Source organism: Tachysurus vachellii, chromosome 19, assembly GCF_030014155.1.
Source record: "Tachysurus vachellii isolate PV-2020 chromosome 19, HZAU_Pvac_v1, whole genome shotgun sequence".
NCBI lineage: Eukaryota > Metazoa > Chordata > Actinopteri > Siluriformes > Bagridae > Tachysurus > Tachysurus vachellii.
In genome coordinates this window covers 9,702,297-9,723,119 of record NC_083478.1, presented here as the reverse complement: position 1 = coordinate 9,723,119, position 20,823 = coordinate 9,702,297, and the positions used below count along the sequence as shown (strand labels likewise).

Genomic DNA, 20,823 nt, shown 5'->3' with positions numbered 1-20,823 from the left:
CAACCTACCTGTCTCTACCTCTGGAAGCCAGAACTCACTGGTTTTTGCCCAAAGTATCACTTCTTCCAAAATGTATTTTTGTCTCATCAGATGGAGAATCTTTTTTAATGCCTTCAGATTCTTAAAATGCCCAGCTCTACAGTATGTCTTGATAAAAGCTGATTGCCAAATGTCTATAGAGAGTTTCGTGATGTTCATGACTTCTTTGTTCGGTCTGTGAATTGTGGGAGTTTATCCAAATAGGTAAATTCCTTTCTAAATCATGTCAGATCAAATGATTTTGCTACAGGTGGTCTCCATGATCAGCTTAATTTGAAGTGCTTTGGCAAAGGGTCTGAAAAGTTCTAACTACCTAATTAAGATATTTCAGTGCTTTACCATTGTGGATTACTGTGCCTAAATTAAGGACCAAAATTAAATGTAATCCATGATAAATGAAGTCTATAATACAACATAGACATGTTAAGACATGCAACTCACGTTGGCACCCAAGAGGGTCATTTTGGCTGAAGCCGTAGTGCCCATCTTTGCAGTAGTCACAGCGGTGCCCTTGGACGTTGGGCTTACAGCGACACTGACCTCCAATCATTCCAAGATACAGATCAGTATGACTGTCACACCTCCCTTCATCCAGAGAACCCACTGGGTCACAGTCACATCCTGTATACAGGAAAAACAGAGAGCGACTGATAAATAGTTGTCATGGTTCTGTTAAAGCCAAAGCAGGTCTACAATTCCCATCAGCCACTGAATTAAATAGATTGCATCACATGACTGCTTGCATGTATTTCATGTATTGGGTTTAATAAGAACCAGTTTTAAGAGTCATGTCTTGCACAGCAATCACTGTCCAGTGTTTGTCTTTCATCGTCACATTGTGCGTTCATGTTTTTTGCTGATTATATTGTTTGCTAGCTTGTTATTCAAATAGAAATCTGTACTCTTCAATAATATGACAGTGCAAGATCATTCAAATATTTCTAGGTAAAGAAATAGCTGCTTGAATAACATGACTGAATGAATAAATTCTTTCTAGAAATGTAATAAAACAAGCAGACTTACGAACACAGACGCGGGGGTCTCGGATATCTCTGGCTGGGTCCTGGTAGAAGAAGGGTTTGCAGGTTTCACAGTTGCGGCCCATGGTGTTGTGAAGACAGTTGTCACACACACCTCCACTGATGTTCCCCGTGGCCAGATACACCGCCATATCAAAGTGACACTTGTTGGAGTGGCTGTTACAGTTGCACTCTGGTTCAAACATATAAAAATGCAGATTTCTTTGTTATGGAAACTCATTAATTAATTGTTCATGCATATACATGTGGATGTGTGTGGGTGTGTTCCTGACCTCTGCAAGTGTGTGGGTTATTTGGCTCGGCTGGTCTCCAGGGTAGATCATGATAGAAATCTTGGCAGCGCTCACAGTTCAGGCCCACCGTGTTATGCTTACACACACAGCGTCCGTGAATCTGACCAATCATAAAAAAGCCATATTAGTCATTGTGTCAAGAAAATGCTCCAACAAATATTCAGTCCAATTTTATTTAAAATAGGCCTGATTAAGCAATAGCCTACGCTGAAACCTAAGCCTTATCTCTACTTAAGCTCTGAGTGACTTCTTTTATATTTGGAACCATGAGAAAAAAGACCTAATAGACATAATAGTGGCAACCCACCATGCCGTTGTCTCGGGTGTGAACCCCTGGAACCGGTGCACACTCAGAGGCATGACCATAGCAGAAGCAGCTGCCACGCACCACCAGCTCATACACTGCATAATAATACTTCTGCAGCACATCAGGGCGACGATCCAGAAGGTTATCCCCCAGAGTGTGCAGTTTGGTGAAGTTAATCCTCAGGTTAGTGATTCGCAGCAGGTCTACATGAAAATCAATGACACTAATATTATGCATACATAAAACACCAACCTGGTGAGTGAGTGTTTATTCTGTTTCATACAGATCACCAATACACAGTGCTCACCTTGAATATTAGAACTATACGGATTACTGACAGGGATTGCAGGATCAAGCACTTTGAAAATCACCTGAAACAAACCACAGAGAATTTTTCCTGATATAGAATCTAAGATTTAGAATTTTTTAATTTCAGAAAATTAGGTTATTTCCTGAAAATTGCTAAATTTACTATAATGCACCCTCACCTCTCCTTCTGAGGAGGGCTCAATGTCAGAATAGCGTTCCTCACAGATCACATCGTCACTGAACCGTAGAGGCCGTGTACGCACTCCAGGAAATGTCCTGGTGCAGTTGTAGGCAAAGTAGCGGTACGGCCTCCATGAATGACCAAAATCTACAGAGCGTTCGATCAGCATACCTGCAGGCCTAAATGTCTGTACATACATAAAGAGAAATATATAGTATGAAGTATATATATTGTACAATCGACTGACAATCAACCCAGACCACATTCTGATGTAAGGAGTACAGCATCATGGGGTGTTGTTATACTGTACTTCAGAACATCATTTCTCAGAGTGTTTTATTTCAATTATATCATTTGGTGACCGTTACATTGCTTTAGACTGACATTTTTTTTTCTGTGTATAGTTACACTTAATGTTTTGTCTGTGAAACAAGTTGTTCCCTTACAAACCTTTCTCTCACTTGACATTAATAAAACAAAAATAAATGTGGCGTAACCTGTTATTAAAAAAACAGGAATTCTTGAAAACTTTCCTGTGATGGAAAACGTACTGATTGTTACAAAGCCTTGACGTCCATGAACCCTTATGCAAATAATAAATAGGCCTCTCCACACAGACCTATCTCCTTATAATCAATAATTTTACATATATCTTTGTGACTACTAAAATAATTACACAATTTTAAATCTGTTTATTATTAGGTTTAGACAATGTGTAGTCTCCATATAAATCCCTGTCAATGAGCTCTTATATTACTATAACTTTAATATATTAGATCAAAGGCATTAATATAAACCTCAGAGAAATTACAGAAAATGAAACTTCTGACCAATCAGATTTGAGATTGGAAGTCATATATATGTTGATGTATATAACTACATACCTTAAACTTCATGATGAGGTGAGTGAAGTGGAACTCTGTCTCCAGATCAAGTCTGATGCTTACATACTCCTCTCCTAAAAACGAGCAGAGATAATGAGGAATTCCAGAAATTCACCTTCATACACATTGATAAAGAAATACACATTAATTGAAAGTACAGTGTACAGTGTAACATAAAGCAGTGCATTGCTGCTTTGTTGCTGCGCTGTGACCCGAACATGGCTTACATCTGACCTTGACAAATCAAACCTTGTTTCATGTGGTGAGACCTAAGATAAAGTATGAGTAACAAATAAATTTGATACTTAAATAGGTTCCTTTGCTACTTAAATATACAGCATTGAATTTTGGACTAACTTATTACTGATGCAATTTATTAATGTGCTTGCAAAGCAACATTCTTACTATCCTGCATACTCTTCCGGACAAAACTTCGGCGCGTAACTTGTCCCGCAGCTTTTGTCCTAGACCCATGAATGACGTGTAAAATCGACCGGCTCATTGAGGAGAGGTGTGCTATTACTTTTCTAAGCAATCCGAGTACTGGTACTTCTGGTACCGGGTCTCAAAGTGGCCTTTTTTCCCATAGACTCCCATTATAAACTTTGGAGGTTTATAACTTGGCAATCTTTTGAACTATCTACACCAAACTCGGCCAGCTCCTTTAGGGTGATACTCTGAACAAACTTTTAAATTGGTGTACCGACTGGCCTTTCGGTTGTGCCGCAGCCCCGCCCCCAAAATATGCAAAATCAAAAAACTTTTTACAACATGGACATGTGACATATCAAAACACTCACAACAATGAGGGGAACTTCCTCGCGTGTATTTTGATGAAGTCACGTGACATCACGTGATTTCACGTGAAAATAAAAAATTTGCACAACATGGACATGTGACATATCAAAACACTCAGCACGATGAGGGGAACTTGCCACGTGCAAGCACCATTCACATTTTCTTCAGGAAATGTACGTTCTAGTTATTATTATTATTATTATTATTATTATTATTATTATTATTATTATTATTATTATTATACGATTTAATAATTTTCCTGACAGACCCTGTAACTTGTTACAGTATTATTGTATAATACATTAGAAGGCTTGGAAGACAATTAAGTTACGTTTATAATTGTGATTCCTGTAAACACTCACTGTCTTCATACTAACCGTTAACAGACTGCCACCATGTAAAATTTCCTCCACCATTTCTCAGGTAGATAACGTTCTCCACACGATGGCTGTTTCTGTGATGGTTGAAGTCATAGGGTCTTCGAGAATCACATGTGAAGCACTTATCTATCTGCTACAGTGGAAAAAACATTTTAAAATATCAATAACCATGAACAGATGTTCATATCCTATTAAACAGTTACAGATAAAAGCTTATATTACAGTGACATTGTATAAACTCTACTGGTCAGAAACCAAGTTAGTTGTCAGAGCATACAAGAAATGTGGGTCAGTGTCTGATAAAAAATGTCTTAATAGGATGGGAGTTCAGGAATTGGGCCCAGTTTAGGCCCCAGTGTTCAGGTCCTGAGCCAAGCAGTGAGCTTAAATGGAATACAGCCAGATCACTTTGTCTAAACTGGGTTGTTGTCCAGGGAAACAAAATCTCCAGCAGTGACCTGGCTATGAAAAGCTTCACGGGATATAGCTACTGAAACAATGTGACTAATCCTTACCCTGGATTATGTTTTTAAGTGCTTTTCAGTGCTACACAGATACTCGATTGCATTTCGCATACAGACTGCTCTGCTTCTTGGTGCTGTTTACAGCATGACAGCACTAATGTGAGGGCTGCACAATAAACAGCACTTTCTGTTCCTAGCCCTGCTTTCATCATACTAATAAACCAAACAGATGGAACTCTCCATTGTAGTAAGCATGTGCCAACAGGCCCCACACACAAACATACACACATGGAAAGAAACATTCATACAAGATGTCATCTAAAGTCAATCAGCCTCCTTTTGTAAGTTCTGAGTAACAGAAAACAAATTATAGCTAATTTAATTTGACTTTACAAAGTTTAAAGAAGAATTCCCAAATACACAGTTTGGAATCACAAATTCAACCTAAACCTTTCGGATATGATTTCTTCATATTTTATTGGCTCACAGTTCTTTAATTATTCAGTATTGAAGGCATATAGATATAAAGTTATTATGGTATTGTAGATATTCAAAACAATATAAAAAATTCACCAGTTGATAAGATATTCTCAATGTATATTTGCGAAAGGAGTTACGGAAGCCTGAAACACAAGAGAGATGACAGACAGATGGCAGGCTGCACCTGGAGCAGTGAAAAGTGGTGCTACCATGAGCCTGTTTGTCTGGTCAGGATGCTTATATTTGAAGTGTATTAATTACTTTTAGGTATACATACATACATACATACATACATACATACTGTACATACTGTACATACATACATACATGCATGCATGCATACATACTGTACATACATACATACATACATACATACATACATATATGCATGCATACATACTGTACATACATACATACATACTGTACATACATACATACAAGTAATATTATAATATTATAATATATGTTATGATGTGGATTATTTTAATAAATTAATTTTTAATGAATTATAGTAAAATTGAATGATATGGAAGATCCACAAGACATGTTAGCTCCTGTTATCTCTTATGTTATAGTAGCTATAATCTCTTACTTAAATGTGTACAAGGTGTACCAATGAGGGTACCTCCCATCGTTTTGAGACAGTAAAATAAAAGAATACCCTATGACGACAGTGATGAAGTAAACGTTTCCAGTGGGCACACTAGTCCATGATGTCACACACTAGGCAAGACCACGCATGAAGCAGTGTAAGAAAAGAGGAAGAGGACGAAAGGGGGCTACATTGTTTTCCAAAGAATGAGATCAGAAGACACGATACAGAAAACAGGAGAGTGTATTCAGTAAAAGAAGGAAAGAAAGCAAAATAGAATGCATACAGGAAAGAAAGAACTATTAAAACAGACAATAGAGTGTTTTGTAAGGATGTTAAGGTGCATGTTATGTGTGTAAATATGTTTAATGGACTTTGGGTGAGATTACCTGCAGGTGGCTGACAATGCAGTATTTCGCAGGTGTTTCTAAGCCACAGGTGGAGGTACTGGTCAGGTTAACAGCTCGCCCGATGAGGAGGTTCCCTGTAGCTGGATAACAGCTTCCGTCTGTGCAACCGTGTGGGCTGGATGGCAGCTCCTGGGCCAAAGTATGAAAGGCTAGAGAGAAACAAACCAATCACATAGTTATTCTCTCAGGAAACAAAAAAAGTTCAATATCAAATACACAACCATACACAGTACAACACGCAGTGAATAAAAGTTGAACAAAAATAGAGTTACAATATTAAAACAGAATTATCTGTACAGCTAGCAAAGGAAAAATAAGTTAAATGTATATATACAGATTGGTGGCAGAACATTAGTGCTATTATGAATAAAGTGTGGATGTATTCAATTGTGAAGAATATGCTATATGTGCTGTACGGTTTTAAACTGTTTGTAAATTAAGCTGTATAATTACAAGATTCAGTGCTCTCTAGGTAAGAGGGATGGTATACTGTCAAACACAACAACACTAACAAATTGTCACCATCAGTGAGCTTGTGAATGCAGAAGAAGGCAAATAATTGTTTTAGCAAAACAAACTTGTGGTAAGTGTACAAATGTGTAAATACAGCTACAGTTAAGTCACTATGTTTGCATGCCTTTAGCATAAGATTAAAGCAAATATTACATTCATAGTTACAAGACTCCTGGTGTTTCACAGACTACAGGTTTTTCTTTTTCAAAAGTAACAGAAATGTCCAAATAATGCACAGTAAATTAAACTATTACATTAGAACAAAATAAAAGTCTGCAACACTCTTTCGGAAATGTAAATCCAACCTCCATTGTATTTTCTGATTGGCCTTTGGAACCACTTAATCAGATTGTCTGGCAAATCTTCACTCAAATCTGCCTAATATATTTGCTTTAACTATGCAACAAAACCTGCACTTGCTCTTGGAGTTGTTATATGGCTTTTATGATGATTTTGCCTTTGTTTGATTGTTTTGTTTTGTTTGTTTGATTGTTGTCTTGTTTCAAGAAACAAATTCCTGTAGTTAAATTGTAGACCAGAGTCCGTACAGTATTTTATTTTTTCTATTCAGAAAACATGGTACTGAATATCTAGCTAGATCATTAACTAATAGTTTAGCAATGTAGGAAAGGTGAGCTATGGAAGATGACGCAAGACAGTACACATGATATAGTCCCTGTTGCCGGTTCCACCCAGGTGACGGTATCACATTCTTCCACAAAAACGGCGCCACAATAACCCGGCACTGTTCCACAAACCTATCAATGCAATGCCAAGACACTGAATATAAACTGCTCAGTGATATAATGCAGCTCTTAGTGCTTTTGCTGCGATTATTATGTTTTACTCTTATGAAGTGTTTTTATAGAAAATGTATAAGCCAGCAAAGTATCTCAGAGGAATAAACAATGTATGTGAAAAAAATACTGTAGATATGAAAGATAATCCTGGCTGTAGTTCACTGACTTTTGCTTTTATAGCAGATAATCTACCCATATGCATTTATATAAATTGCTGAATTACTATATTGAATTATTGAAGAGAGAATTATTTTAATTGAACTTTTAATTTTATTATTTCTTTTCCTACCTAATATGTACACAGAAGACATGGCTTATAAAGTTTTCTTTGGTACTAGTCAAACATGGCACTTTGGTTATTTACAGATATTAACTTTTAAACATTAAAAACTGTCATCACAATTTAGTTATGTTATTTGCTTATTAGGAGATTTGCAAACAAATGGACACATTTCTGTTAAATACCTTTGTTATAGGCCATGAGCGACAAACATTCTTTAAGTTGAACAAACTCACAAGCACATGGATCATTGTAAATGATTTCATAACCCGTGTACATGTGTTACAAATATACCTGGATACCTAAGACCTGGCCATTCTCAGGTATCAATTTAGCCAGAAGACATTCCACAGATTCCACTGGATAACAATAAGGCACCATATGAAACGAATGTGTAGTTTCTAAGGTAGTGAACAAAAAGAGCCTTCAAGCCAATTCTCAGAGCTTCAGTGTTCAATAAACCCATAATGCTCAAATAAAATTCTCTGACCTTTGGAATGCAGCAATGCACACATTGGACTCACCCTGAGCAAACAGTCGTGGAGGCAACAGGGCAGAAAACGGCCTGGTTAAGATGAATACCTGAGAGTCATTGGGGCAGACGATGCAGGCGTGTGGGCATTATACTGGAACTGAACTCCAGCTTGGTCCCCCTTTTCCTTCCTTCATTCATCTCCAATGCAGGCAATGTTTAAAAAACCTTTCCTTTAGTCCATGCCACAGACACTGTGCTGCTAATGGGTTTGTAAAAATTCTAGGAAAAGTTCAGCCAACATGTGAGTCTAAGTGTTTCATCTATCTAAGCTTGAGAAGGAGATTTGATAGGAAGGTGAAATTCCTCCTGTCAAATTCCTGCAAATAACTACAAACATAATAATAAAATGATACAAAAATGGAAAATGCCTGCAACGGTAAAAATGTGTGTGTTGTGAAAAGGTGTGTTTTACGGTTATTTGCTGTGAATTTAGGATGGATAATTACAGGCTTGTGGTCTAAAGGATTTTCTTAGGCTTTGCAGGCCACACACACCAGACAATCATGCTGACTTGACAAAGGATGTGTTTAACAATTCCACAACACAGGTTCTCATGTTCAGACTGGCAGGGACAGGGAATGTGATAATGCACCTATGTGTGTACATGTGTGCCTTTTACCGAGGAGCAGGCTATGTTATCTCCAAGCCTGTTATTGTGCTTCGAACATTCCTTACCTCCAGACTGTAAAATCAACAAAACAGACAAACACACCGAGCATACTCTACATATGAAGTAGCTCAAAAGCATTACATTGCAGTCCAAGAAAAGGGATAGATAGATAGATAGATAGATAGATAGATAGATAGATAGATAGATAGATAGATAGATAGATAGATAGATAGATAGATAGATATGTTGTTTTTTATTAATATATATGGACTTTTCCTATAAAATTGAATTACTTTTTAAAGTAATAGTGTCAAAAAAAAACATTAGTTCAGATCTTCATAATATTATATACACATATTATTTAGCTACTTGGATAATGGAGTGAAAAAACACACTATAGGCACCAGAAAATAAATACAATGAACTTTTATATAGGAATATCACATATCAGGGCTGGAAAACAATAACACATTTAATACAATTCAACTATAGCAAATGGAAAAAACATCCATCCATTTTCTGTACAGCTTATCCTACACAGGGTCTCGGGGAACCAGGAGAAAGGGCACCCACACATCATACACATCTACACCTGATGGACAACGTAAAGATGCCAATCAGCATTACTGGTGATGGAAACTGGTGCACCTGGAACAAACCCCCGAGATGGAGAGCTTTCAAAGTACACACAGGGGGGTGGGGCAAACCAACGAGACACTATGCCCCCTCTAGGGAAAACCTTTCGATTTGAATGAATGAAAATTAAATGTAATCCGAAATCACATTTAATTATGCAATTTCATGGTCATGGAAGAGATAGGACAGAGCTGATAAGTAACACGACTTCAATTGAAATTGATTCTATTTTTATGTTGCACCATATGCATATAACAACTTCATGCATATACACTCAGCTACACGGTTTTGTCCAGGAGCACCTGTCAGACTGCAGGCCGAGGCTGCACAAACAACAAATTATCCTGTTAAAGTAACAGTAAAAAAGATGCCTGTCATCTGGACAGAGCAGCGCAATGGCAGGTATGCAGGTAAAGTAGTGAAAATAATATTCATTACAACAAACATTCCAGGTGGCAGATTATCAATAACTGCTTCTCTACAATCCTTTCTTTATTTGTGGAATGCTGTAGTGAGCATGCACAGGGCTAGTCCTCACATGCACTGTACCACAAACCCTGACCATCAGAGTAAAACAAGTGGACATCATGACGGGTGTCTCAGATAGTTAAAGCTGCTCTGTTATTTCCTGACTTGCAATATCTATGGATTTATCAGTAACCCTGATAAATAAATATTCATGCTTGTTCTCTTCTTTTGCTCTATCTTCAAAAACAATTGCTAATGGGTTATTTTATTGATGGGTTCTTGTATGTCACCCTGTTTATTATCTAAAATCAGTTTGAACTCAGATGTTAGCTACAGTTTCTTCTCATTGACGGTTAGAACAATACATACAATTCTTCACTTTCTACCTTTTTGGATTAGGAGTCGTCCATCCTGTTTCTGCAGCGCATTAGATTATAGAAAAAACTCCTGTCCCTAAGTGATCAGGATCCTCCACATAATGGCACAGCTGGACAACCTGGCACCACATGTGTGTCAAGTTGTGTATATATGCTCATAATGCTGAATAAACTTTGAGAGATCTTGCCATCTGTGTCTCTTTTGGCAACAAATCCGTATTCCGGCTCTGAATCCACTGCAACAAGGAATGAAACGGTAAATGAATAAAAGAATGAACCTCACTGAAATTATGAATGTCTCCATGTACCTATGCAGTGAGGCCACCAATAATGTACATAATAATAAAGAACATCAGATATAGCGTTAATCCTGCGTTGACACTTAGCAGACTCCCAGAAAAACAGAAGAGCACCATCATTCAGCCATACACTCTTTCAGATTACCTTTCTTGGACAAACATTAATATGTATAACGTTTTTTCCCTGACTCAGGTTGGTGCAGGTGAGAGGAAGTGAGCACACGCTCATGAGTGCCAGATAATGAGCTGCTGCCAATGCCATGGCAAGCCTCTGAATGAGGACTATCATGAGACCCTGTAATCAATCTCAAATAGGATTACCAGCAAATTCCTGAGAAAACAATGAAGAACTTCAGAAAAACATTCACATCAAGAGGAAATGTTTTCTAACCATCTTTCATCTCCCAGTTGACATAAAGATTAAAACACAAAGATGTAAATGTAGATGCTTTTGAATTTATTCCAGACTGTGTAAATTATCCTAAACCTTTATTATGAAGAATACAGGATAGATTTATAACGGAGGATCTTTTTATCAATGTGAAGACAGTGTGAATCAATTGTAATGACTAAGATTTGATGTGAGATATAAATAGAACAGAGGTGAAGAGAAAATAAAGCTAAAAGTATATATCATAATGTTTCTGTAGATTTGCTTATATATTAGTTTCTATTACTCGCTATTATAAAACCAGAGGAGAACTAACCAGATGATAAAGGGCAACAACAAAACAGGCGGTAACTGCCATTTTATTTGTAGTTGCTAAGCATTAAGTCATGTGATCAAGGAATGAAGTGAACTTACCGACTAAACTGAGACTAAACTCACCAGCTTCAATGTGTCTTTGTTTAGTCTCAGTCTAAATCAAAATACATCAATTACTGTAATTACTTTGCTTTTGTGTAGCCATATGCATGTGTGCAATTCAACTGCATGCTAACTGCATGCTAAAACACACAACAGACAAATGAGGGTTTGTTAAAATGTACTTCATTCATTTCTGAATGCTAACTGTTCTGTCACTATAGGGCTCAGCTTTTCACACCATCAGTGTGTTTGGTCTACTGAGATGAAAATAGATTATAAAAAAGCATCTAATCTGAAAACAGACATGCTGAAATGGTGAAAGTACACAATGCTAGGATACATACTACAAAAGGTACTTTTCCTCATTTATTTTTCAGTCATCATCAATAACTGCTTCTCTTGATCCAGGATGTAGGTGACTAAGAGTTTATCCTGGTTACACTGTGCAAAACCATCTACTGACACGTATTAGGAGAATTTGAGAAATTTGGAAAACGTGGAGGTCACCTTCATGAACATGGGGAGGACATGTGACTCTCAACACTAATAGTAATCTTTGCTTAGAATCAAACTCAAGACCCTGGAGCTGTGAGGAGAATAAACAGCACCATAAGAATATACATTAATATGGTTGGTAAATTAACTAAATGAACCTGATTCAACTACAAACTTTTATTTATATTTTGTGGATGCCATATATTTTGCACTACTTACAGTGATAGACTAGATTTACCCTTAACTCAAGGCCAGTGTTGCTTAAAAATCTGTAACACCACACACTTATAATGAACGTGGTCGCTTTCTACACTGCAGGCTTGGAGATTTAAACTGATCCTAAAGCCAAGCTTCTCCTGCTGCGAGCAAACTCCTGCTCTGTTTGGGAAAGAAGAGATTACTGTAGCACTGCTGTGAAAGGGGCATATCTGGACAAAAACAGTGAAGGGAGACTACGGTGACCTGTAATTGCAAAACATATTAACAAAAAGAAAATGTCAAAAAAAAAAAAACACAACTATAGTGTAGAAATGCCTTCATATGAATAACCTGGCTTCCTTTGAATTATTGATTTTCCGAAATTTTTAAAGCATCAGTTAATATATTTAGCCTTACTGTATATTACCTCTTACAGTAAACGCTGCTTTCTGTGGTCTCTTAGACTGACAGACATCATTCAGCACATGATATTCAACAAGAACCTTTTTTTTCAGTTTGAGATAATGCTATTTTGTTCCGATTCTGTCGTGTTTATGCTCTTTTGTGTTGATTATTTATTTATTTATTTATTTTTGTCATTTCCTTATTTGCTGCTGTATTTTTTTAAATTGGGTTTTGCACTTACAGCCCACCATAAAACACTGATCTAACATTAAACACAACAGAAGAAACAGAGATTTTGACAAAGATATACAGTATGTAGGGGAATGAAATAATAATTTATGAATTGAGTGCTTATTGGGTTTGTATGTGTTGAAAACATCAAAGACTTAACCAAGAGCCATTAAATCATAAAACTAGTGAGTGCTTGCCCGAACATCAGAAAGATATCCGTGTGTAGTTTTATGAGAATGTTTGAGTGGTTGACACGGCAAAAGTCTATTCACTTAAACAAACTCTGAGAGAATAATGGTCTATGCACATGGACTGTTTCACTTGTAACATACAGAGAGAGAGAGGGGGGGGGGGTCCTCACACAATTCTCCCGATTGCTTTTCATATAAGAACATGCAGCCTTTACGACAGGGGCTAAAAGTAAGCAGAACAAACTAAATCGGCGATATTAAAGAGGGCGGAAAGGTGAGAGAAAGGTTGTGTTTGCCGCTGTGTCTGCCTGTGCTGTACTGTGTTTGATAAAGGCTCTCGCACGACAGACAGTCAAGGTGATCTGGCTGGGAGGGAAGCGGATAGGTCTCAGCGTGTATGAACCTTTTCTTTTCATAAGCAGCTTATGTTCCTCTCAGTTCACAGGAGAGTCACGTTCTGCAAAGCGTTGAAGCACTGTCGTCTGTAGTCAGTCCCCCTAATCTGTTGTTAAAACTTCTGGTGGTGAAGCCATCATCGTATTACACATTGAATACAAATCTACAACTCACCTAGAACTAGAACGAGTAGATCCAGACATCTGGCCATGATGACTGTCAAGCAAACAGAGCAGAAGCTTATCCAGAAGTCTGAAATGAAATAAAAGCATATTACTACAAAAAAAGGGCATAATTCAGTAGTAGAGCATTTCTCTTTTTAAGCATTTAGCACTTGACCTAAAACACCACTTTGTGTCTGGCACACAATCAATAAAATCATTAACCTTCTATTTAAAGCAAACATTACCGTTTTTCAAGGAAGACACAAACTGGATACAAATACATTTATTTGTTTGATGAAGCTTTTACACAGGAAATGCGGTTTTCCTGTAAAGCCAGAACTCGTCTAAGTTTCGATTTCAGGAGACGCACTAATCTGGCAATTGTATTAATCCGGAAAAATGCAATTTAATATAAAGAAGAAGTTATACAGTATACAGTTTATTCACTTAATTATTTCAAATACACACAAATGAGCTTAGAAAGGAAGTAATCCATTTATGCATTCTGGAATGAATCCAAGAAATCTGTAAATAAAGACAAACAAGACTAGCTATTAACAGACAAAGGACAAAAGAAAAAGAAGTAGGAACAGCTGAATTTAGTGCATATCATGCTTAGGTGCCGCTATTTCACCCTTTCAGTTCATCTTTGAGCATTGTCTATCATGCGTGTCTGTAACTGAAAATCAGCTGTGCCATGAATGCGCTTGGTAATATTTACACATGACTGTCATTTACCAACATGCACACTTCTGAAACAACTATCAAACCCTATTGTAACTGGTAGGAATTTTGGATTGCAAACATTTTTAAACACAATGTTGTTATAAAACTGAAAGACCAAGCCCAGGATTTATTTAAGAAAACTTGAAACAGTTCATTTCTTCAATGGTAAACATTGTATCGTCTGCTGGCTTTGCACTAACGCTAAAAGAACACTGTCTAAGCACACGATTTGTGTACACATCATTACCGCTCTCAGCATCTTTGAATACAAGAACATTTTTGTTACACTAATCCATTAATGACAAAAGAAGAACCAGAAATAAAAGAAAGCTGTGGCGGTGGTCTTGCTGCGAGGCAAAGCATGCTGTGAGGTCGTGTGATGAAAAGCTCTTGAGAGGAGCACCGCCAGCTCCCAAACAGTAATGCTGCAGCCTCTTCATCCTCATGAAAAGAGGAGCACAGCTACTCTATACAATAACATCTCCACCATTTCCCACACTATTAACAGCCACAGTAATCACAGCTAACCACAGAACGTACACATATCTGTTAACACAACAGTGCTTTGATGATTAGTTATTAATCCTAATCTAGAAACATTAAAACAGACAAAACAGTGCACAAGGGAACTGAGGAACCTCACCAACAATTGGGGTCAACTGACAAAAACAGAAATTTGCACCTGAAAGCTAATAGATAAGTAAACTTTGCCTTATTAATAATCCTTTCAATTTATCAGAGAAATCATGATTTTTTTTCTTCATATAGTCTAAGTAAAGAACTTCTAAGAAATATATGCAGAAAAGAAAAATGTTTATCACATTGCCTTTTCTATACATCAGAGTTAAGTAAATAGAGATTGTCAAGATTTTACAGAATGATCAACTAGGAATTAGAGTGCAAAGTCAAAGATATCTAGAGATGCAGGACAGTGCGCCTGCATTGCTGAACCGAACATCTGCATATGTGTAGTCTAGCAAAAGCGGCACGCTGGCTCATTATTTAAAGATTCAGTTCGAGAAAAGTTATACTACTCACGCAATGCAACATGGAAAAATCCCTCTGTGCAGCAGTGACCCTCTCGAGTGTAAATTTTACTTCAGTGTGTGTGGCGAGAGTGAAAGGGACAGGATAAGAAAGAGTGCATGCGGGAATAACGGTAACCACAACTGCCTTTTGAGGTGTAAAAACTGAACGGCCACCGATGACCAATCAGGATGGCTGGAGTCATGACCCCCCTGCCTTTCCCCCATGTCACTGCAGCAATGGGCTGATTGGAGAGTGATTCTTATTCAAATGTGCCTGTCAGTCTGCAAAAAAAAAAGATCCTGTTGATAAAGGGTGAGTTGGTCTCTAGGCAGGGGGAATGCACTTGTCTATTATTTGGCCATGGTTCAGGCTGGTTAGGGGTGAAGCGGGGAGGGAAACACTGCCATGGCCTTCCCTAGGACCCCACGTCCACTCTTTCCTCCCCATGACAGTGGAGATGGCATGGTGGCGATGTGCAAATGTTTGAGAACAAAAAGAATGAACCAATTTCTTTCATTATTGAGCGCTATAATGTTTAATAGAAATGACTGAGAGCATTATTTAATTTAGTTGCTTGTTAATTAAAAAAACAGATCGGTTGACTTTGAAAAGTTAATAGCTTAGGGATAAACGATATGACAGAAACATCATATTAAAATGATCAAAGCCATAAGGAATTACACTGTATGTACTGCATATGCGCTGCACACACACACACATACACACACAAACTTTTTTCTGTCTTCGAATATGATGTATTCATATATACGTGTCTGTTAGAACACACTTGTTCAAACCGAATATCGCACTTTTACTCAGTTCCATCCTCAATCCGCATGAATCCATACAGATATCTTACTACTGACCAAATCTTTTGTCCTGAATCTTAAATGACTCGTCACACCATGTTTGAGGGCATCTGGGCATTCAAAGGTTATTGAAATATTTTAAACTGAATTAATGAATTATAAGAACATAATTAGACAACTACTATGTGATGGTGTAAAATCAGGTAACATATCACTGATCTTATTAAAAGGTATATTATATAAAGTTCATCCAGTTCTGACACTTGCTGTTAGATAACTTTCTCATTAGTGTCAGTGTATTCACAAAAACACAATAAAAGTCTATAATGTGCTACTATTCTAACATTTGTATTATACAATTCAATAAACACCACACTCATTAGCACAGAACATCCAAGAATTGTCTACAACCTGTACAAAACGTGAATATAATCTGTCATTTTGGTGCTGTTTCTAGTTTCCAATGCAATGTCTATAGTATTTATAGAAAGCAGTGTTTTAAAGAGTGTTATGAGGACGTGCAGAAAGCAAACTATCACCAGTAAAAGACTGGCCACAGGAAACAGCACAATGGATGTTTATTCATGTCTCTGATTGTCCCTGAGCTCTTGATTAGATGTGCCTAGGCTCCATAAACTCCAGACTAGATATATAAAGCAATCTAGTTCGAATGAAATAAGCAACTTTGTTTTATAGAATTGGAGAAACTATGTATAAAAAGTGTTTTTTTTTTTATATTTGCTCTGCATTACAGCCTCTGTAGTGCTACATCTATAAATGGATAAAATAATAGGTAACCAGACAGCATGAAATAAAGATTTTCACCGTATTTGTTGTGTATTGCTTCCAGAGAACATGAGCAAACAGCAGTCGAGACCAAACATTACACTACCTTTCTTCATGGCTCATCCGATTTAGAACCCACAGAGTACAGGGCTGGAGATAACATGCTCTGGTGTGTTTAACGATATTATCTGCAGGTGTGTGTGGATGTTATGATTCAGCTGGTGAACAATACAGTTTTGGTGCTGAGTGGTTCTCATTTCAGGATCTCAGCAATGCAATCCAATGAGGTTGCCAGTATCTGCTTATTATTTGTGTCTACAAACTAGTAGATGTCTATTAGGATTCCATTAGTGCAATTAGTGTGGTGACGGGTTTATGATTTTGCTTGATGTTTGGTTTTGAGCTTTTTTCTTTAAAACTGTCCACTCTAATAGCTTTCAAATGAAAGACACATGCATTCTTAGGAGGGATATTGCACGGAATTTTTGGAAAAGTGACGAGTGATGTTTTGAAACACTGTAATTCCCTGCATTCCCTACAAAATGCCCGATACTTAGTGTAGTACTCACTGAACACAGATCTGACAGCATGACACAATAATACATAACACTGGATCAGAATGCATCAGTCCCAATCAGCCATGCTGCCCCTGTCAATATAGAACATTTATACTTTAGCTGATAGAACAAAATAATCTGTTCATAACATCACAGAGCATTGCCAAAATAAAACACCTTGAAAAAAAAAGTAATACAATAAATTCATTCATATTTCTTTAGTAACTATGTAATAGGATATGCATAAAAATGGAGCTAGTGAGGAATAGTGAATAGGGAATACCGTAATAAAATATTTGTAAGTCAGAACCACTGTAAATTAAGACCTGGATATCAATCTGATTGACATCGATAAAGAATGAGATCAGTCATAAATCAGCAGACAGAGACATCAAAATGGACATTTTTGGACTGCAGGTTTGAATCACTTGACGTATTGTCTCCACAGGAAAACAACATCTGGTAAATAAATGGCAGACAGGATATTTTTTCTTCAACTTTTTCTTCACATGGGTGTAAATACTTCCTGGTTATTAAATAGATACATCCTACATGCAGTTACACCCTTGTCAAAGAACGTGAGGATAGTGAGTGAGGATAGTGAGGATAGATAGTGTGTGTGTGTGTGTGTGTGTGTGTGTGTGTGTGAGTGTGTGTATGAGTGTGTGTGTGTGTGTGTGTGTGTGTGTGTGAGTGTGTGTGTGTGTGTGTGTGTGAGTGTGTGTGTGTGTGGGGGGGACCTGGTTTATTGCACATCAAACATGTACATACTTTGTAACAAATAGATTTAAGCCTTAGAAATAATCAAGTATCAAGTTAATATTACATAAACTATAACAAAATAAAACAAACTACAAATACAAAGAGGTCTGACTCCACTACAGTTCTGACCTTCAGGACAAAGTAGCTGCTTAAAGCACTACACTTGAATAATATTTTCCTATGGTTCTCTGCTCCAGATATATTCACAAGGTGTTTGTATGACTGTTTCATCCAGTGCAGCAGTTTTTACATAAAAAAACATATCTTAATTACAGTTTTAATGCCTTAGACAGTTAGATTACTAAAAAAAATTAAAAATACCTATAACTAAATATATAGCTAAATATAATAATATAGTGATATAGTATCGTATAGTAATATAGTATATTAAAGCTAAATATAATTTTTTAATGAAGGAATGCCATTTTAAATCCAGTTATCCAGAATTTTAAGCCTGAAAAATGTGAAGAAGGTTAGGTACAAGACCAGAAGCCACCATCATATAGACCTGAAGTCCACCCAAATGTCCAGTTATCATAACCCCCGAAAGCTGCGAATGCACACAGTGTTAATGTAACTTAACTGTGCAACAACGTAACTTGGTTCAACTGCTAAATCAAACCTGTGCTCACAGATAGGACACAGCACATATAATTTTATTTAGATCTAAGGGAAATAGCAGTCAGGCTCTGCAAAGCATTCATTTAGATAAAACTACCATTTTAGTCATCCTTACTCAGAGGCTCTACAGAAACCTTTTATTAGTATGGCATTAAATATCTCATACAGGCATCATAAAAAACAAAGTAATGAAGAAAACGATCTATGAAATTCATCTGCAAACCTGCACGTTAATAAAGAGCCTTTGGTGCTACTATAGATTATAAAAACACTGCACTAAACAGAACAGACAGATCTCAGATCATGTATGAAGTTGGAGAACTTATTTTCCAAATCCAATCAGCAGGTGAATCTGTAATATCTGATACCGCTGAATATTTCTGCTTTTTTTAACCATTGTTATGACCAAGACTAATTTAACAGATTTTGTTTATCCACTATTATATAATATCTACAATCCACTATTATATAATATCTATAATCCACTATTATATATGTTATTGTCTGAAAGATTATATTTCATATTTGTATGCTATGTTGTTTTCTCCATTCTTGCTCTAAATTCTATCTCACAAAATTGGTCAAAAAAACAATACAGCTTTTAATGTCGCTTTATTAACTCAAGTCAGTAATTTATTTATTATTTTACTTTCAGTTTTAATCTACTGGACCAACTGAGAGAAGGCAGCTTGAGCAAATGATCTTGTATGTTGGATTAATTCATATTGGTTTGTGAGAAAGGAACCTTTGACTAAGTCAGCATTATCAGCGAACTTCAGACATGTTTATAACGGGTTATGTCGGTTTAGGTTGCATAACAAAAAACAAGAGGTGAGCTCTTACCTGTCCACTGGATACAGTGCACTGCTATCTCCTCTCTCGCTCCCGACCTGGCTGCTGGCTGACCGGAGAACAGTACATGTTGAAGGTAGCTGTAAAAGGGGGCGTGGTCAACAGAGGGAGCCAATGAGTCACAAGTGAAAGCTTTTAATAAATGACTCTTCCGGCTCTCTTCCATTGTTCCGGACAATGTTGCAATATTACAAAGGAATAATTCATTTATTTACTTATTTGGTTAAATTTATATTAAAATGTCTTTATACTCTCGAATTCTTGCATTGTTTTAAAGAAAATGTATTTAAGCATTCTGTTCTTGGAAAGATTTATTGTCTTATTTTATTACATTTGCACGAAGAAAAAGCTAAATTTATCCATTAGGCAATTTAAAACATTCTGATATATGTCTGAGCTGTGCAAGAAAAACATGATTTACTATTTATTGTACTTGTATTTACAGTTCATGCAACCTTACTCTTCTATTATCCACTCTTTTTTGTAGCCTAATGGTTAAGGTGTTGGTTTATTGATCGGAAGGTCTAGAGTTCGAATCCCAGGTCCACCAAGCTACCCCTGCTGGGCCCCTGAGCAATGCCCTTAACCCTCAATTGCTCAGTTGTATAAATTGAAATAAAATGTAAGTCACTCTGGATAAAGGTGTCTGCTAAATGCCAGAAATGTAAATGTAATCAATAATTCATAACTAAATGTGTTTTTGTTCATGTGTACTGTCAGGGTGTGAATATGAGCCTGGTCCAGTGCATCAAGTGCGAATGGCAAAGAAACAGCTCTTGGATCGTGAACAGAACACAAGAGTTTAATTACTGAAAAAATCACAGTACAAATGTACAAAGAAATACAATAAGCATCCCTGCATTCGTATTATTTCAATTTTTCATTTCTATTTTGTCTTCATAATTAGTCGCCTTCTATAATACACTTGATTACATACAGATGTGCCTGGGCTGTCATGCTGCTTCATTCACACAACTTAGAGTTAAATACACGGAACATTCATGCAAAAAGCTAATCGACTTACAGCTCAGATTAAAAAGGTGTTAAAAAGACTTATATATGCATATATATATGTCTTCAAAACTCGACTCTTCATTC

The 20,823-nt window shown here is 36.8% G+C and overlaps 1 protein-coding gene across 2 annotated transcripts in view; it reads right to left on the bottom strand.

The window, feature by feature from the left end:
- The window catches only part of lamb2l (laminin, beta 2-like), a 36,685-nt gene extending 16,893 nt beyond the window's left edge, over positions 1–19,792 (bottom strand). The window contains exons 1-11 of one of the 2 annotated variants that reach the window (XM_060894529.1): positions 19,717–19,792; positions 13,594–13,671; positions 6,157–6,326; positions 4,229–4,364; positions 3,054–3,127; positions 2,168–2,356; positions 1,987–2,050; positions 1,680–1,882; positions 1,352–1,472; positions 1,063–1,251; positions 481–660 (exon numbers count right to left, since the gene is read on the bottom strand). In XM_060894529.1, the coding sequence (XP_060750512.1) occupies positions 481–660; positions 1,063–1,251; positions 1,352–1,472; positions 1,680–1,882; positions 1,987–2,050; positions 2,168–2,356; positions 3,054–3,127; positions 4,229–4,364; positions 6,157–6,326; positions 13,594–13,630 (1,363 nt within the window). In that variant the 5' untranslated portion in view covers positions 13,631–13,671; positions 19,717–19,792. Of the gene's footprint in view, positions 1–480; positions 661–1,062; positions 1,252–1,351; positions 1,473–1,679; positions 1,883–1,986; positions 2,051–2,167; positions 2,357–3,053; positions 3,128–4,228; positions 4,365–6,156; positions 6,327–13,593; positions 13,672–17,502; positions 17,524–19,716 lie in introns of those variants that run through there. The other variant, XM_060894530.1, reaches the window with a different exon arrangement.
- Positions 19,793–20,823: the final 1,031 nt, after the last annotated feature.